Source organism: Amblyomma americanum, chromosome 1 (genome assembly GCF_052857255.1).
Source record: "Amblyomma americanum isolate KBUSLIRL-KWMA chromosome 1, ASM5285725v1, whole genome shotgun sequence".
Taxonomy (NCBI): Eukaryota; Metazoa; Arthropoda; class Arachnida; order Ixodida; family Ixodidae; genus Amblyomma; species Amblyomma americanum.
Window position 1 is genome coordinate 195,278,899 of NC_135497.1, and position 18,720 is coordinate 195,297,618.

At 39.8% G+C, this 18,720-nt stretch overlaps 1 protein-coding gene across 1 annotated transcript; it reads right to left on the reverse strand.

The window, feature by feature from the left end:
- Window positions 1-2,600: 2,600 nt before the first annotated feature.
- On the reverse strand, window positions 2,601-18,548 carry LOC144114446 (inositol polyphosphate multikinase-like). Its single transcript, XM_077648192.1, has 5 exons — window positions 18,134-18,548; window positions 15,399-15,584; window positions 13,236-13,411; window positions 10,533-10,614; window positions 2,601-7,075 (listed from the first exon to the last, which is right to left on the reverse strand). Exons 1-5 carry the CDS (start codon window positions 18,222-18,224, stop codon window positions 6,771-6,773), a joined length of 840 nt encoding a protein of 279 aa, XP_077504318.1. The 5' UTR covers window positions 18,225-18,548; the 3' UTR covers window positions 2,601-6,770.
- Window positions 18,549-18,720: the final 172 nt, after the last annotated feature.

Here is an 18,720-nt window from a genome sequence, read left to right on the forward strand (position 1 = left end):
AAGTATACCAAGGTTAAAACTGATATAACCGTCCTTGTTTGCTTTGAATGGTGGAGGAGAGAAATGCAGAGATGGTGTCCATAAAAAGGGAATTGGAGGCAAACCCTCAAAGATTCCTAGTCTCGGCGATATCTAGTCTATGCAGTCAAATATTTTTTTCTCCTTAGTTATTGCTTCATTGTGTCCTTGAAATCCTAGAATTCATCTTGAATTTTAGGTCAAATATTCTGTACAAACACCGATTCTATTCAGTAGCATCAAAAAGGTATAAAATTAGTTTAGTGGGAGCAGTCCTATTTGCCCCATATTGTTATCTGAAACATGTGCATAATGAATATAAATTTTAGGTGGTAACGGCACAAGGAAGTGCACCTTGAAGTTTGTGGGGCACATGCCTACACCTTTCGCCATTTTAGATATTCAGCCGTTACTTTTAATAAAGACCAAGAAGTATTATTGAAAAGGCACGTAAGCACTGGTTTTAGGTAAAAATGTCAACAGGAGCCAGGTGGCAACACAGCCTGTGGGCATATTTGGATCAAATAAAGGGAAAACCTCTGCTTTGACAAAGCATTTTTACTGGACAGCTTACACATCTTTTTGTAGAGAGCACAGGCCTCTGGGGCTCCAAAACTGTGCATGTAATATTTTTGTACATTGCATTTTTCAAATTAAAGTGGGACTGATCTCGTGCATATGCATGAAAGAAAGCATTCTTCACATCATTCGTTGGTTGTTGCCTGTCCTATATTTTATACTTTAATCATCTTTTTGTGCTACTGTAAACTACACTGGTATCTTTTGTGCTGTTTTATTGTCACTAAGGTATGTTCTCATTTATACAAACAATTAAGTACAACACACACATCCAAGTCTCGAACAGAATTCGAGGGGGGACCAAAAATTTGTTCAAATCACATAGATTTCAAATTATGCCATGCCACAGCAAACTCATCTTTGCACTGAGAGGTGCATCAAGGTATATATTGCAGTATTTTGAAAAACTAGAAGCTGCTTAACATGTTTTGTACCTTGTCAAGCACTATGAAGGAGAACAGGGATATGATAGCAAAAGGTGGCAATGTGTGAAAATGTATGAAAATGTGTGAAAAGCATGACTAACAGTTTAATGGATTTCAGCGTGCCAAGAAAAGACAGCACCATTGGTACTCTGCTACTAAGCACAAGGTTACAGGTTGTTTCTGGCTGCAGCAACATTTTCATGAAGGCACAACAGAATTATGCATGTGTACTGAGATCGTGGTCTATGGTCTATGGGGGTTTAACGTCCCAAAACGGCTCAGGCTATGAGAGACGCATTAGTGAGGGGCTCCAGAAATTTCGACCACCTGGGGTTCCTTAACGTGCACCAACATCGCACAGTACACGGGCCTCTAGAATTTCGCTTCCATCAAATTCGACCGCCGCGGCTGGGATTGAACTCGCGTTCTTCGGGTCAGCAGCCGAGCGCCATAACCACTGTGCCACCGTGGCAGCTCAAGATCATGGGGCACAATAAAGAACCCCAGGTGGTCAAAATTAATTCGTAGCCACTGCAGTTCATTGCAGTGTACTTGATTACCAGTGTGCAGCCTTGCCGCATAAAATTTCATTTAATCATTAATTAATTTTTTCAGAATTTAATTATAAGGAAAGCCTGCACGAGACATACTAATAAATGTTATGCTTCTGTAAACTGTACGAATAAAATATTTTCTTTTGTTCATATAATCAAAGCATATGCCCAAATGTAGCAAGAAATTCTAATGACATTGCCATGTTCATTTCCAAAATTATTTTACGATTTATTGGTTAGGCAAGTCACAATATTATCCAATCAGAACTAACTGCACTGAATTTTTCTTGCCATTGCAATGCTTTTAAAGATATCTAAACCTTAACTACATAAATTTTATCACTTGTCTCATGTCTTATCAAAAATAATTAAATTCAGATCACTGTCAGCCTTTTGCATACATACAAACACAGTCTGCTGGTCAGCGTGAACACATTAGATCTTGTTGGATGTTGTTCTTGTTGTTGTTAGTAGCTATTTATTAATAAAATAACAATGGAAGGAAAAAAATGTTGTTAGCCACAGCATCTTCCATCGAAACCTGAGCTGCGACTAACGGGAATAAAAGGCCGGAGAGGATGGAGAGAGGAACAGAAAGGAGGGAGCAATAGTAAGAAAGGATAGGGGTAGGGGGTAATATAAGCTATGTACAAATACAGAATATGGAAATAAATGCGGGATTCTGTGCCGTGCATGATAGGGGTATGACCTGGCAGTTAATAAAACGTCCTTAGCAATAATGGTGCAATAATTAAAGGCATCAATGACCAATTATGTGCACCACCCTGATAGCAGGATTCCCTTCCAGGCAAAGTAAAGAAATATAAGAATAAAACAATTCTTCAAACAAGCATGCTGTACTTGAATACTGCGGAGAACCTACAAAAAATTTGAAAGAAAAATGTAAATTACTCATCACAGGAGATTGGGATTCATGTGCATGTTTTCAAAGTGCATTTTTTTCTCATGGGCTTGGGGCAATTTAAACTGTTGCTGCATTAGACTTCCATCAAGCAACAGGAAGCATAAACGGTACAACGTTTATTGTCATGAGACATAGTGTACACAAACTAACAAGCAAAAACTTGTGTAGATGTTAACAGTCATTTTAACACACAGTTAAAGTTGTACAAAGAGCTACGCCTTTATATTGCTGCCTCGAACTGTGGAAGCAGATGTGGGCACCCTTCACTAATTACATTAAAATTGCATCACAAAGTGTGGTTTCATAGCAGAAGCATTTGTATATGGTTTACAATATTACATACAGATTGCATACAACCTCTATTCCTATATATTGCATCATTTTTATGTGCAAACTCTGCTGCGGTGATCTCCCACAACTTCTTCCACTCTGAGATGCTCTGCCCCAGTTAGATGTACTACGTTAAATTTTCAGTTCTTTGACAAGCTCACTTAATGCATTACATAGACACCAGCTTCAACGCCTTAACATGCATATTGAAAGGAGCTGACAATGACCAAATACACTGCCTCGCATTGACAAACTTCGATACAATATTACTGGTTTTGCCACTATACTGTTAATCCCCAAATATATTACCATGGTTTAGCAGCTACACAAAAAAATTTATATTTTAATCTGGCACTGAAAATGCACAAAGTTAGGTGAAGAACGATCTGTGGTGAAATTGGTGCCATTATTGATCCCACTAAGTGACCATATATGAGTATGTATGACCTAGCTGTTATTAAATGCAGTGAACTGTTTCTTTTAAATTTGTTTTATTCTATAAGTAGTTGTGCTCTCTCCAGTGCATTCTGTAACGTAAAGAACTGCATTAAAAAGAGCCACTGCACTTATCTACTCCGCTACCCTAAGAGGCTATAGGTTATCTTCCCTTTGCATTATACACTTTGCCCATGCCCACTTTGTCTTCTTGATTTCGGCTATGGTTTACATCAACAACTGGGATGTTGGAAATGTGGTGGCTTCATAGCTCGGTGGCTTGCATTGGAATCTTTAAACTAAAGGAGTAACTACTCATTAGTTGTCTATCTGAGCGAAGCCAAGAGGCTACAAAGGAAAGCTACACAGTTTTATTATAATTTTCACCGCTCCGAAGCTGCGACCACCATATGTCCGAGGCCGTCGCTCTACCAAGCTAACCACGACACCTAGCAGATGACAAGACGAGGCTGAAACAACTGCCAGCTGAGTAACCTGTTTAGCTTTTCTTGGTAACTGTTGGCTGCACTCAGATGAGTGGTAATGAGTAACTACCCCCTTAATTGAAATAGGCTCCACCTTGGAGAATTCCCCTAAATACAATGGACTGATGCTGTTGTATGCATGCATGCACACAAAAAGAAGGTACAAGCATGCGTGTATTAGCATTGAAGTAATCAACAGTCCTGAAGGTCTGTGAAAAGATGACAACCACATTTTTCAACAACAAACTTGCTCTTGTAAGGGCCACATTTGTTTTTGGTTTCTTTTTCTGGTGTGAAATTTCTATTGCGTTCAACTGCCACTATTTTTATCACTAAGATATACATGCAAAGAATTGCATTTACAGACCAAAAAATGATTTACAGTATTTTAAATTTCTTACACAACCACTACGTGGTATCAGGCACTTAGGTTGCCAAGCTTTCTACCTTGTTTTGACCTTTGAAAATTTTTTGACCTTTAAAAATCACTTTTCAGTCCCTTTAACATTAAAAATTCGAAGCGACAGCCTAATTTGTGGTACAATAATGCACAGACAAGCCAATGGCTGCCAGTGCAAAATGGCCAGCATTTATAATAAGCCAGAGGAGTAAAAGCCACCGGTGCCCCACAGTGAAATTAGCTAAAGTGTTTTGGCACATGACAAAACGATGTTACATGCATGTGCTTGATGCACAGATGTGAAACGCGGCACTACATCCCAATGCACAGCTCTGATATAGCTACCAGTATTAACCGTAAGCACCTCACTTTATGACACACACAGAGCTGGCAACACCACACAAGAGCATAGGGCCTACAGGCATGAAATGTAACCATGTTATGTAACCGTACAGTTGCATGAGTGACCTTGTTCCCTAGCCTCCTAAGTTGCACCACAGCGGGTTATTTTTTGTTTTTGTGCTAAAAGCTGAACTTCCACATTTACTTGTTTGACAAATACACTTGTGTATTAAAATGAAAGAAAATTTTAGCAAATCTATCTGATTGAAACACCACCCGTTTCATAAAAGTTGAATTCCTTTCGAGGGCTTCCGTGATTAGAGACAAGCACAGATTTGCACATATATTGTGAAATCTGGAAACCACAGGATCGTGTACGTTGCATGATAGATGCCATGAAATACACTAAGATGCTGAAGAAATTGCCCATAAACAGGCCATGCTTGACGAAAAATGAAAACTTCAGAGCTCTGAAGCCTAAACATTACCGGAGATTAACTTTTGAGCAAGCATTTGGGTGTGGAGAATAGAAAGCTGGACCAAGCTATGTGTGTCACCCCTTTTTCCCTTCTCAAGACTGCCAAATCATTCATAATCTTCATTTCTTTGCTGGCTATATCTCAACCAGTAAAATTTGCTCTATAGTTTTTTGACAAGCAGAAAGTCAATGCACAAAAGAGTGTCACATCAGCATGATTTATATAAACATAGAAAATTAGTTCAACAATATAAATGAACATGGAATAAACAACGCAACTTATACAACCTGGAATTGATAACCTGCCATTCTAGAGCAACATGTAAATTTCCCTGTTCATTCAATGAGCTGCCTAGCTACCCTGGACAGAAAGCCACAGATGAGGCAAAAACATTGCATTATGAATAGACATAACCCATTAATTGCCTCTTATATATTTCTGGCACCCAAAAAGAAGACTGCATTGAAAATGAATACTTAATTGTCACTTTCTAATGTGATTATGTTGCAATACAGTATGAATGATAACATATGTCAACCATTACAATTGTTGCATAACTAAGAAATTTGTTTTGGAGACTGCTGGGGCAAATTTTGCATCAGCATCTATACCCTGCAAAAGGCTTGCTATGTAGTGCTAATACATCAGTGTTCTTGAGTTCTATAACAAGTGCTATTAAAACTGCTCTGCAGAGTACCTGCTAGGAATGTTAGAAAACACCAACATCAGGTTCAAAATTGTGCGCAAATTTGAGAGTGCCATCTTCAGTGCACTCTCTTGCAGAGGCATCAAGCGGACAGATATTTATAAGTGATTAAGGGTGTACCATAAAGTACAGATCATACTATAAAGGTGGCAAGTACATTTCGTGGTTTTCAGATTAATGGTAGTGCTATGTTAGCTTTCAATGTACACATAAGCACATTTTCTTTATCTTGTTGCCATCAGCTACTCTGTACCACTGTCCTTTTGCTGACAAACTACAAGGGGTAAGTCATACAGTGGTCGTTATGACTCTGATGAGGTGTAAAAAAGAATACATAAAAGGCACGGCAGTACAATTGTACACACTTGTACAAATCTGGTGACAAAAATGCCCTAGGGTGACATCATTGTGTGCCATTTGGTAACCAGATGTCACATGTCAGTTGGCTCACTATTTTCACTGCTAGCGCATGCCTGTCTTATGCGTATTTTCTTTTTTTATTTTCAATGTCACACACTTTTGGCATAATGCTATTCTGTATTCAATACTTTAATTACAGGTTCCAGTGCTCACTAATATTAGTATACAGCGAGTAATACCATGAATTGTGTGAACTGAAAAGAAGCTTAAGCATTAATAAATGTAAACATGGTTATGGAAGGTATGAATTTACCTATCAGGCACACATGCCATTCATTATTCAGCCATACAACTGCTCGTTTACTACTTCCCAAACAAAGCAGAAGACAGACAGTATTCTCACAGTCCCTTGAAAAGGCAACATTAGTATATTTTTCATAAGTATCCTCACATAGTTGGTTGCACAGTATACATATGCTTTAAAAAAAGATATAAATATGGTTTAAAAGGATATCACAAGCTCGTACATGTCACAAAATTGGGCTGCCGGAAAAAAATCGCATTTCATCACAAGTTTGAGAATACTTGTACATTTTTACACTTTGGCATATCTGTTACAAATGGCACGATTTAATTGCAGTGGATTTGCCTCATACATAAAAAAAGCCTTATTTTAAGGCCCATAGCTGACAGAAGCAAGACAACACAACCTACACTGTTTGTCCTCAGTTGCTATGCATGTGCAATTTCACGCAGTACACTGATAAGCTTACAGAGTCCATGCAGGTAGTTTTTATCATACTCCAATGTTGGGAAGACATGAGCAAAGTCAATCATCTTAGCAACACAGCGAACTGCCTTGGAATCAGAGCTATCAGTCTGAGATTCATATACAATCAAGACTGAACTTGAGTAAAAGGCATATTGATGCTGAGTCTCAAACCAGCGTCGAATGTGTTCCAGTTGAGCCAACAAGTCTGGCAGGAATGTTGGCACATTGGGCTGTTGCAGTGTCATGCCTAAAAATGTCTGAAAAGCTGCAAAAGTAACACACAGACACTGAAAAACTCCCAATCTGCCAAGACAAAAGCTCCAGAAAAGAAATACAGTGGATTCTCGTTAAGACACAATCTGCTGGGACAAAATCTCCGACAAGCTGAACAGTTAAGGGACCTTCAGCTTCCCATAGATATAATTTTAAAAATATGTCAACACAAGCCATCAAATAAGTGAGCACTGATTAACGTGAAGCAGTGCCACAGTGTCTACCATCTCACAGGAACAAGTGGCCAGCCAATAGGTTTTTTGCCAGAATGAGTGCAAGGACATAAAAGAAAATGCAAGAGCATAACTGAGCATGCTTGCATGAGCAGGCATTCCAGCCTGATGAGAACAATGGTGAACTGTGGCTGTCCTTGCACATGACACTCGGTTTAGCGCAACCTGCTGTTTAAACCCAAATACAAATTCGTCTGCTGCATGACGGTTGTGGGCATCCTTAGAAGTACTGAGCAGATATTCTCCTAAGTAACAAAAAAAACTGGTGTTGTAGAAAAGGCCAAATCCCACAACAAATGATAACGAGTGGAAGTGTTGTGTACTGGATATCTGAAAGCATTTTTTGGAGTTATTAAGAAACGTTTCCAAGCAAACTCCTCAGTTATAATTGTTCTATTACTGGTTAAATTTTGAAGTTCATTTCACTCACTCTCATTTGTTTGTTCGCATTCCTGTGAAGGCCCCTAAGATGACTACATGGGGGGGGGGGGGGGGGGGGGGCAAAACTACATCACAAGTTTGCAAACAGCACTAAGTTCAAAATCATGTAAAATTGAAATTCCTCAACAGCCACAAGAAAATCAAAGAATTTTGAAAGTTGTAAGCAGCAGTACACATGTAGCAAGGTAACAACAATGGTTACAAACAAGAGGAGCTAGTCTATCAAACTCTAGCCAAAAGGCTAGAGTCTTGAAGACATCATCATCATCAGCCTGACTACACCCACTGCAGGGCAGAGGCCTCTCCCATGTCTCTTCAATTAACCCTGTCCTTTGCCAGCTGTGGCCACAGTATCCCCGCAAAACTTCTTGACCTCATCCGCCCACCTAACTTTCTGCCGCCCCCTACTACGCTTGCCTTCTCATAAGGCTCTTCTTTGTATTACGGCAAAAGCCTTTCTTAGTTCATGAGTGACTTGGACAAAAGCTGTAGACAGAGGCTGTGTGCAAAAGTGTCCGCACAAACTGCCAATCATAAGTTGTATGGTAATTAAAATAATGAAAGAAAGTTGAGGTCAAGGTGGGAATTGAACCCGGGCCGCCATCATGCGAGACAGGGTTGCTGCCACTCTGCCACGACGCTTCAACATTTGCAGCTGAATAAAGGCATGCCTAATGAATGCACAGTTCTTAAAAATGTATCTTCGAGATACCTACCGAGGCCTACATGAGTAATTATGTGCATGTTAATTACAGATGTCGCACTCAATCGAGTACTAAATTTCCTCCGTGCTTGGTGTGCAGTTGTAACGCCATCATGCAGCACCCACTGAAAACCCCCCTGGCAATGTATGGCGCTGACCCAGCTGATGGCGCAGGTGGTGGACCGCACACAGCTTTTGCGTTTCCGCATGTAAGGAGATTTAAGTCCAAGTCATAATTTTTTAATAAGTCAGAACAAACATACAATGCTAATATATGATTTTGTACAACCCAATATTTTAGCCACTTCTGTTGAGCAACTTTTCACATACAACAGTGGAAATCAAAAATGAATGCACACTAAAATAACAATAAATTACTAGAAATGAGTCATAGCAGCAGAGGCAACCTATTATGACATGTGGCTTGTTTGTAAGCCAAGACCACTTGTTTCCTGCCCCTAATATTCTTGTACAGCCAGAGGTACTGTCATTGCAAGCAATGCATCGAGGACAAGACAACTGAGCCACGAACAGAAAAACAGGAAGCTCTTAGCCACGAGAAGCTCAATACTAGCTCAGGTTATTTTAAATTCGAAGGCGCAAAGACTCTTCTTCAAAAGTGTTAATCAACCTAGCTTGTATGTCCTTCCCAGGAGCTAATATATTGGTGCTTTTGTATTGCCACCTCAATTTTCTTGTTCACGTTTCATTCGTTGCTGATAGTACCCAGCAGTTTTTTGCTGGAATGATTATACACTGTTCAGAAAAATACAAAGCGTAAAAGAAAAAGAATAGATTTTTCATAAATGTTTTAATTAGACCTAGTTTTGCACTCATTTGGAAAATTCTAAAGGCTGTCATGTGACCGGAAAATTTTTTTGCCCAAAACATTTTCGGAAATGACATTCGACAGCACAATAAAGAGCCATAAATTTCTTAGAAGAAACTGAAAAGGGTTGGGAACAAGTTCTGGTGCATTCAGTTTGGAATGACCAAAACGCAGCCAACTGGCTCAGGTCTGACCAACAGCCTTTCTTATCCATTTACACAATCTAGTAATTGAATGCAAATGTCACAGGAAAGCTTTCAGAGCTTATTATGAAGCACTGCAGAAAATTGAAGTAGCCAGGTACTGTTGAACAGCCTGTGAGATAAAGCTATAATAGATAACTGTGAAAGTTATCTAAAGTTCCTCCAGCAAGTTCAGAAGAAACGTCAATATCAAGTACAAGTCGATTACACTAGAGCACCATTCTAACAACTGTGTATGCAGCAAAATTGTGCTTACTGTAAACAAAAACAGGTTTTAATTGAATTCCTATGCCTTGTGTGGCTACCCAACATGCTCATTACAATAAATGCCTGTGGCCATGATAGTGCTATACACTTGCTGAGCCTTAATTTAAGATTTAGGCATTGGTAACTGTGCACCTTGATTTAGAGCATATTTCTTGAGAACCTAGAGGCCAGCTGTCAGAGGTACATACTATGTGCGGTTTACAAACTTCCAGTCTCCACAAAGGTGCCGACGTGGATGAAAAGGCTTCAAAAAGTTTAGCAGTACAGCTTTGATATTTTGCCCTGAACTAGCTAAGCATTGTAAAAATGCTCAAAACCAGCGGTTCTTCCTGAATTCATGGAGATATAGGAAACTGTAATAAATTTTGATCAGTGACATGGAAACACTAGCACATCTTCCCAAAATATGTGACAAGGTAGCATATTTTGACGTGAACACCTATACTTACAGATCATAATTAGTACTGAAAACATTTTTCATTCATAAAGCGAAAGACATGCTTCTTGAAAGGTATTTAATAATCTTTTTGTTGTGCTAACATGCAGTTAGTAAGCACAATTATATCAAGCTTAAAATGGCCTTCAAACAGCTCATTTTTATTTTTATTTTATTTTTTACTTTCGATCATGGAGGTTTAAATATTTAAAGCCATGCCCAGAACCTTTCTACAGTCTCTAATATTAAATTTTCTGGAATTTACATAGAAGTTGTTAGATCGTTGCCTAAGCCCTTACACAGGAACCTAAGGTAAACAGTGAGGCAAACAGCATACCGTCAAGTATGGTGTCTGGTGTCTGCTTGAGGCCATAATCCTTCCCATAAATGCAGTACTTCTGTTCATGTTTGTCAAAAACCTGTGAGAAAACAGCAAAGAAATAATCTTTCTTCTTTCCTTTACAGCCACTTAAACTGTAAAAATACAGCAGAGGTCATGTTGACCAGCAGCACATCGGATCTTCAGGGATTGGAGCAGCCACGAGCACTGCACTAAGCACACGGGCTGTCTGTTGCCGTCTTCCTCTTCACCCTCATATAAACACGGAGCAGATGACGACTCACGTTACAAGCATCCTGTCTGAAGCTACTATGCAGCAGATCCATCACTGTATTCCTAGTGACCGCACCTATGTAGCCTACACAGGAATCGAACTTTTGACCCTCAGGTTGCGAGTCAGACACACTACAGCTATGCCACGCAGGCACGTTCGTACAGCGTGGTTAAACTGGGGCTTTATATGTGCGTCGTGTGGTCTTTCACATAATTATTGTGATTGTGAGAGAGGATACAGAGTCCATGTCTGCATGGGCAAGAGGAACCGCTGTCGTGTCATAGCCTTAAAGGCAGAGTATAAGTGTACGCTCAACTTTTTACTTTTTTATCACGGGGATCCCCGAGTCCCTGAGGTTAGGCTACACCACCATTTACTTCCAATTGTTGACTATGGAGTCCTTTGCAATCTTGATGTCACAAGTGTGAATCAAGAGGGGGGGGAAAAATGTTTCATTTTTAGATCCAATTTCTCAGCAAGTCTTTTGCTGCTGGAATGAAAAAAACGCAGCCAGTAAGAACCAAGGAATTGATTTCTTCTGTGAACAAATCTTTGATGGAGTTGATTAGTGTCCCTTTAATTAAGGTGGCTATGTTGTTTTTCTTTTAGACACTTGACATTCACAGTAGGGATGCAAAACTGAAAGTTCATTCTACTCACTACTTATTCTGACTGCTTTCGCGAAAAAGAATCTAGAGTGTATCCTCATTTATTGATCAGCACCAGCCTAAACTTGGTAAGGAGAGTGGCAACCAGCAAAGAACAAACTATCATACACAGTGTTTGCGTCGTGGACGAGAAAAACAGATAAAATGAAGCTAGGCGGACAAGATGCCATGCCATACATATGCGCAAAGCAAAATTATGTCATGCAGATGTACACAGGTTGCATGCTGGGCACTCACAATACTGTCGCAAATCACTGCAGATAATTGGGTTAATTTTCAGTTGGTACTTTCCTTTAGTTGGCCAAATGTTTATTTCTATCCCTGAAAATTCTGATTTCTCAAAGTGCACAGAATTTCCCTGATAGTTCCAGGCTTTCCAGGTCACTAGACACCCTGCATTGCTCTGCCAATGCTTATCGGACATGAGTGTAGTACAGCACAAAGCCTTTCAAGTGACCCCAATTAAATAATTTGTTCAATACAATTATGCATGCAGATCTCCTCCTATGTTAAACAAGAAACTGAGTGGGTTCTGCCATTGCTCATGGGGCATGTCAGCATAAGCACAAATGCATTCATGTGACTCTAGTTGAATTTTTGTTGAACGTAATTATGCATAAAAAAATTTGCTGGGTTCTATCATTATCTGGCAATGCTTATGTGCATGACAACCTCACTTTACTTTTGCTCCCACTGCGGCATGATGGTTTTTTTCATTATGTTTTATATATTATACAAAGCTATAGTGCTTGATAGCAAATGAAGATATGCAATTAGATGTTTGATAACAATACTACAATTATGACTAAATTTATCTACAGAAAGGCATACAATCTCTTTGATATAGTTTCCACAAAGTGCAAGTACACTCCAATGTCATACCACCATCGCACATGCCTAACACATAAAAATTACACATTTGCTTCCTCTTCCACACAGACAGTAAAGAATCAGTAAAAGGCAATACAGGGTACACCAATCCTGCTGAAGTATTTTCAATACATGCATCAGTATTTGCTTTTTTTTCTTCATTAACATGGTAGTGTGGTAAAAGAAATGCAGCCCAAAATGTAAGGACAAATAAAAATTAAAGCAGCAGTCATTTGTTTGTAATGTGTGCAAGAATAGAAAGAGGAAACAAAACTGAAAAAAAGTCAGAACAAGGCTGAAATAACATCAGCGCCATACCTAAGCTTTCACATGAAAAAAAATAAATGGGTGAAAAACACCAGACAGGACACTGCATGCATAGAGAAAAGAATGGAAAAAGTTTACAAAATTTTCAAATCTAAAGTTTGAGTGCACTGCTTTAAAATTCTTGTCTAAAATTCTCTGCTAAATTATTCCTGTTTTTCATCTATTATAAGAAGTAAAAGAGCTTATATATGACAGTTTTAGCAACGTTGGGTTATAGTGCTTGTGTTAATGGGCCTCATATACAGTGAATGAGACTGTGCTCATTTTCTCTTATTTAGGAAAGCATAAAGCTTAATCTGGTAACTTGTCACCGTATGTAGCTCTTCATGTGTGCTCATTAATGACCTTTTTTGGTTTTCTGCTTTTCACTTTATCATCAATCAGCTTAAAGAAAATGCAGCAGAAGATAACGTGTCGCTCTGACATTTATGTAAACCTGCCCTCAGATATTTTCAACCAAAATGTCTCAGCACAGACATGTTTTGTACCGAGCTCATTGGCTGATCTTACAGATGTTACCACCAGACATTGGTCCAATCAAGAGGTTCAGCAGTGTCTCACCCGCATGCCAAGGATACGAAAACCAAGCTGCCGGCTCCATGGGTACTTCGCATCTTCAAGGGCAGCTTTCTCAGGAGTAGCCAATGGGTCATAAGTTTGAGCCCCTATCTTCACATCCATGACACTGGGCCTCCGGAACTCACGGGTCACATCTTCCAATCGCAAATACTCCACTTCTGCCAAGGAGGCACACATCCATGAAAGTAGCCACCAGGGGGAAGGCTGGTGGCAAAGCACAATGTGCAGCACCTCATATCACGGCCAGGCTATATTAAGTAACATACTTCACGCGTTAAGGGACTCTAAATTCGACACCTCAGCGTTACATTTCTTTAGTGCAGTCTAACATTTGGGCCCCTCGCAGTTATTCGCCATTTGTTTGGCACAGATGGCTGTTCTAAGAAATCCGAAACTTGCAAGCCATATTCTGTGCCAGAGTGATTGAACTCATGATATCATGAAATAGTATGGTGCCAGCTGCAAATGACAAGACCACAGCAGCATTTTTTTTTCATCATCTTGACAATTGATGTGCTTTGCACACTATTAATTCATACATCACACTTTTAAAAAGCCACTAATCCAAAACATACCATCATACTCTAGGCATTATTTCTTGGAAACAACCTCTGAGGCACGTCCAATAAGCTTGCTCATCTAAATATCATCATCTCTTGCAGTGCAAAAATGCAGTCTCCACAGGTACTTACATGCTTAAGCTATTTTACAACTCAACAAACAAATTTTTGGTGATACCTGCATATATTACATCCTTTAAAGGTTATTTAAATATTTCAAGCGACAATCAGGGTTTGCACTCCCTTTCAAGAGTAATTAAAGGCTGTCCTGAGAAATACCGTATAAATATACGAAGGGGATAACTATTTAGAAATGCCAGTTTTTTGCTGGTAAACACCAACTGAACTTCTGTTCTGCATGCTCGAGCAGTGCTTATTTGTGGGGGCCAGTTTGAATACTGGGACAAAGGGAGACACACAGAACTCATTGCTGCAATGTATTCTATGCATCACCCCACGTCCCAATGTTCAAGCTGGCCTCCACAAATGGAACCACACCAACTAGTCCGGAAGAATGCCATTCTAGCAACACTCACTGGAATTAGCGCATCTGCACATGCAAGCCCAGCAGCTCCTTCAGTGTTTTGTGCTCCTGTGGCTCCTACAGTGCACTTGTAAATTTTATAACAGAGAAACTGAAGCAGTATTACCAACAGCTTCCTCATACAAGTAGTATTTTTATACTCCAGCTATGTGAGCACATTTTGCCATCTTCAAAAATGCAACTTCCTTCATGCCTCACTGCCTCTTAAAACATGCTGGGTAAGTAGAAGCAGTGTTGACTGTAATCACAACTGCTTGAGTAAGGGTGAAATCATCATTGGCCTTCATCAGCACCATGCTTAGTCCTGTACTCTTTTCAAGCGCAGGTCAGGTGACTAAATATTCACAGTAACTTCACAAGTAAGTGTGAAAGCATTACTTCATGTAAGTTGCGAAACGTAATTCACTGAGTGCCAGGCATTCTGTACCAAAGCACATTTTGTTGCTTATGGATAAATGAAAGCCACTTTTTGCATAATTCCTTTTGCAACAGCTCACCACTGCACCTAACAGAGATTCAATACCCTTTTTATTCTTTAATATCTGTTCTGTTTTCATAACTTAGAGGTTTACTTTCTACTAGGTGCCAAGATGATAACAGATGCTACACAGTTCAACAATTCTTTGTCACTACATTTACCAATTGTTTTCAGTACATAACTCAGAGTAACAATTGACTTTTCTAGCAAGACATCTGAAGAGCAATTTGGGAGACTTCGTACGTTTTGCTAACCTTGTTTAAAGATTTTTAAGAAAGCAAGAGCAGGTTAAATGATAAATTTTCTATCCACTTTCAATGTTTTGAGAAATCTGCAGAGCATCTATTAAATTATGAAAGCCTATGAGAATGTGCAATTGCTGCTTCTACATTACAGTCATAGTCCTAACTGCATGCATATGTTCTGACATGCAGTACATGGGAGGTAGTCATTCTCGAATCCAAATTTTCCCCCAATTCTTTTGCAACATTTCTCATTATTTTTATATAAAATGTGCAACAGTTTTTAATGAAAAGTGATGCAATCTAATGCTGCACTCATGCCTTGTCCAAGGAAGTTCGTCTTCCAGGTTCCTAAGTACTTAGGCAAGAAGGCTCTCAGGTTCAACAGCTCCGGTGGAGATTCTTGAGCACTAAACACTCGTTCATAAAACTTATGCTCTCGAAGTGTGCGCTCATCACAGCTCAGCAGAGGCTTCAGGATGGACCCATCTTTATGCTTCAGGAGGCCTGCAAGTAGTAAGGAGACAAAAAAGCAACGAAAAATTTCACTGTTCATTTGAGGTTGTAAAAGCTAGCTTCACCAGATATCGGACTAAAACATACCTTAATATCAAGCAACATGAAACACAAAGAGAGTAACAATAAATAAAAACAGAGAAACACAGTTAGCTATGATTGTTTAAGTTACATCATTCCTTTATTGGCACCCTTTTAAAACTCTAACTTTCCGGTTCTATGCAGGCAAAATCAATACAAAGGCTGCATGCAATTAGGAGCTGTTTCCCCATTAAAAGTACCAGTGTAGAAAGAATGAGTCCATCAAAAATGAGAGAATGAATAAAACTGCCCATGGAGATTCGCACAGGTTTTTCACTTCATACAAGAATGAAATGCACAAAGACGGCCTTTTTGATTATTTTTGATGTCTTGCAAAGGTCTAAAAACATCACTGTCACCTTGTTAGTCCTTATTTAGCTGTGGTTTGGTTTATGGGCTTTGATGTCCCAAAGCGACTCAGGCTATGAAGGACATCGTAGTGAAGGTCTCCGGAAATTTCGACCACCTGCGGTTCTTTAATGTGCACTGACATTGCACAGTACATGGGCCTCTAGAATTTCGCCTCCATCGAAATTCGACCGCCGCGGACGAGATCAAACCCACATCTTTTGGGTCAGCAGCAGAGCGCCATAACCACTCAGCCACTGCGGCGGCTTTTTTAGCTGTGTGTATATTTATTACTAATGCACGACCTGCTTTTGGCAAATAAACATCCTCTGTGCTACAATGTAAGCTACAAATATTTGATGTCTTATACTGAGGTATTACGATGTTCACTATTTGGAAGTGGCTGGCACCCAACTTCCTGACCATTGTTCATGGGTGCTGCCAACTTTGCTACTAGATCATTAATACAAAATTTTCTTTCTGCAACTGCAGCACTAATTTAATCTGCTTGTGCTATGCTAAAGAAGCCAGAGGCGGATTTATGGGGTGGCGAAGGGGGCGGTGGCCTCCCCTCCCCCCTTCACCAAGCGAAAAATTTTGCATAAGCAAACAATGCTGAATGCCATTTTTTTCAATAGAAAAAGTTGGAAACGTTGGAACAGAAAACTTCAGATATAAATATCAACATGCTGCTTCATTTTCTCCCAAAATGGGGCGAAAAAGATTCAGGCCACTTTCAAGCAGGACACATTGTACAGTCACAGCCACAATAATACAGAGCAATGAAGCTCCTTTCACACCTTACCAAGGCATTAGGTGGAACTGAATACATATGGGGGTAAATACTGCTGGCACACAAACAAGCATAAATGGAAGAAGCCGTCTCATCTCCTCTACATAGCACGTAAAGCAACCAACACGTAAAAAGAGTCAGAACAGCAAAGTATGCTCTGTATTATTCTGGCTGAAACTGCACATCCCTTCAGTAAGCAGGTGTCTTCAACCTGCAAAAACTGGTGATGGCTGTTACGTTGGAAGCACAGAGACGACACTCCAATGAAAGCTGTCTGCAACACCTGTTTCTAAGACAAACCTAAAACAGTGTAGTTATTATGTAGCAGAACAAGCACGTCATGTTCAAAACCATAAGTGTGTACTCTTTGAAGCAAAATTATCACATTCTGCACAAAAAAAAGTCAACTCTTGAGCATTGTGCTTAGAGAATGTTGGGCAGCCTTGTTTTCCAGAAGTTTAAGGTATGTATGCATGGCAGTATGCATAAAATGTTTCCGCTCTGCAAGAAAGTTTTGCCTGCTTGGGCAAACGAGCATGCACAAAGACATCAGTGGCTATTCAGTCTCCACATTAAACAAAATCTCGGCAACAGGTTTTCCGAGACTTGAGTTACTCAGTAAACATTCAAAGGCTTTTTTTTTTCCCTGGTACACGCATTCTTCATTTCAATATGTCTTTTGATAAAAATGTTGACACCAACATGTTTAATGGAAGGGCTTTTAATGACTGCAGAAGCGATCGTAGTTGTATGGCTCTCAAAGTACCGACACACCTGAACATTCTTTGATGATCTGAAGTTGAGGAATTGACAGCTGCAACACATTTTTAAGAGGCACAGAAGTAAGGTAGCAACGTTATTTAACAATGCGCAGCAAATTCACTAGGGAAGGCAATTTAACAAAACGCGCAGATAAACCGCCATGCATAAGGCAGCACAGCGGAACGAAATAATTTATTGAACGTAATTCACTGGACACCTTCGCAAGCCGAAGGCAATAGCGTTTATAGGTATGCGCACGCTTAACCACGTTCAAGTAAACTTGTGCGAATTTTACGAATTACCAAGTGACAACCCATAGGAAATATATTACCAAGCAAACTTCGACAGTCTAGTCTCATGGTTTTATTCACAAAAAGTTCAGCAGCGGGAATAAAGATCGGCGTAACAGCAGCAGCGCGCCAGACGTCCCTGTCAGCATACAGCAGTATGCCGCGGATAAGACCATAACGCAGAATAACACAAGGATAAAAAAAAAAAAACACCACAGCCGGAAGTGAATATTTCGGCGAACATTTTGGGGGATGATCTGAATTACCTAACTTGGTTTTTTTGCTCCCGTGGACGTGCCCGGCAATCTGATAGTCGAACAACAACGTCCCATCGGGCAATGGAGTTCCTTCCTTCATGACTGGCTTTGAGAAACCAGTTAGGATTACGGACCGTATCGCCCGACACAGGCCAGCCAGTGAGCTGATAAGATTTGCAATGTTCGCAAATTATGAACTCGAAACACTCGAAGTAACCCAAACTAGTGCAGTGCTGAAGTCGTTACAGTCACATAGCACTTTTTCAGCGCATTAAACCCATGGTGAACATAATAATCTAATAAAAAATTACTCAAAACTCGTTCAATCAACAACTTCCTTCAACTTTGACCTGAGATCGATGAGATCGAATTTAACTTCCGCTACTTCCGCTGCCTCCGCCCACCTCCGCCATAGCTTCCGCTACTTCCGCCAATTCGTTCGCCTTTTTCGTATTCCAACAGTGACAGTGACAAGCAACTTTATGATAATTTTGTTATTATGCTTTGGTTATTAAGACCAAGCTTCAACATTATTATTTTTGCGTATATTTTTCGCAACTCTGGCGCGACTTTAACGGTGCGGTTCGGGCGGCTCG

Bases quoted from the DNA above. Each gene is read 5' to 3' on its own strand.
- LOC144114446 (XM_077648192.1), bottom strand. From the start codon at position 18,224: ATGAAGGAAGGAACTCCATTGCCCGATGGGACGTTGTTGTTCGACTAT. The intron at 15,585-18,133 runs GTAATTCAGATC...TACTACTTGCAG, and splicing joins GAGCAAAAAAACCAAGTTAG to GCCTCCTGAAGCATAAAGAT. The intron at 13,412-15,398 runs GCATGAGTGCAG...CCTCCTTGGCAG, and splicing joins GACGAACTTCCTTGGACAAG to AAGTGGAGTATTTGCGATTG.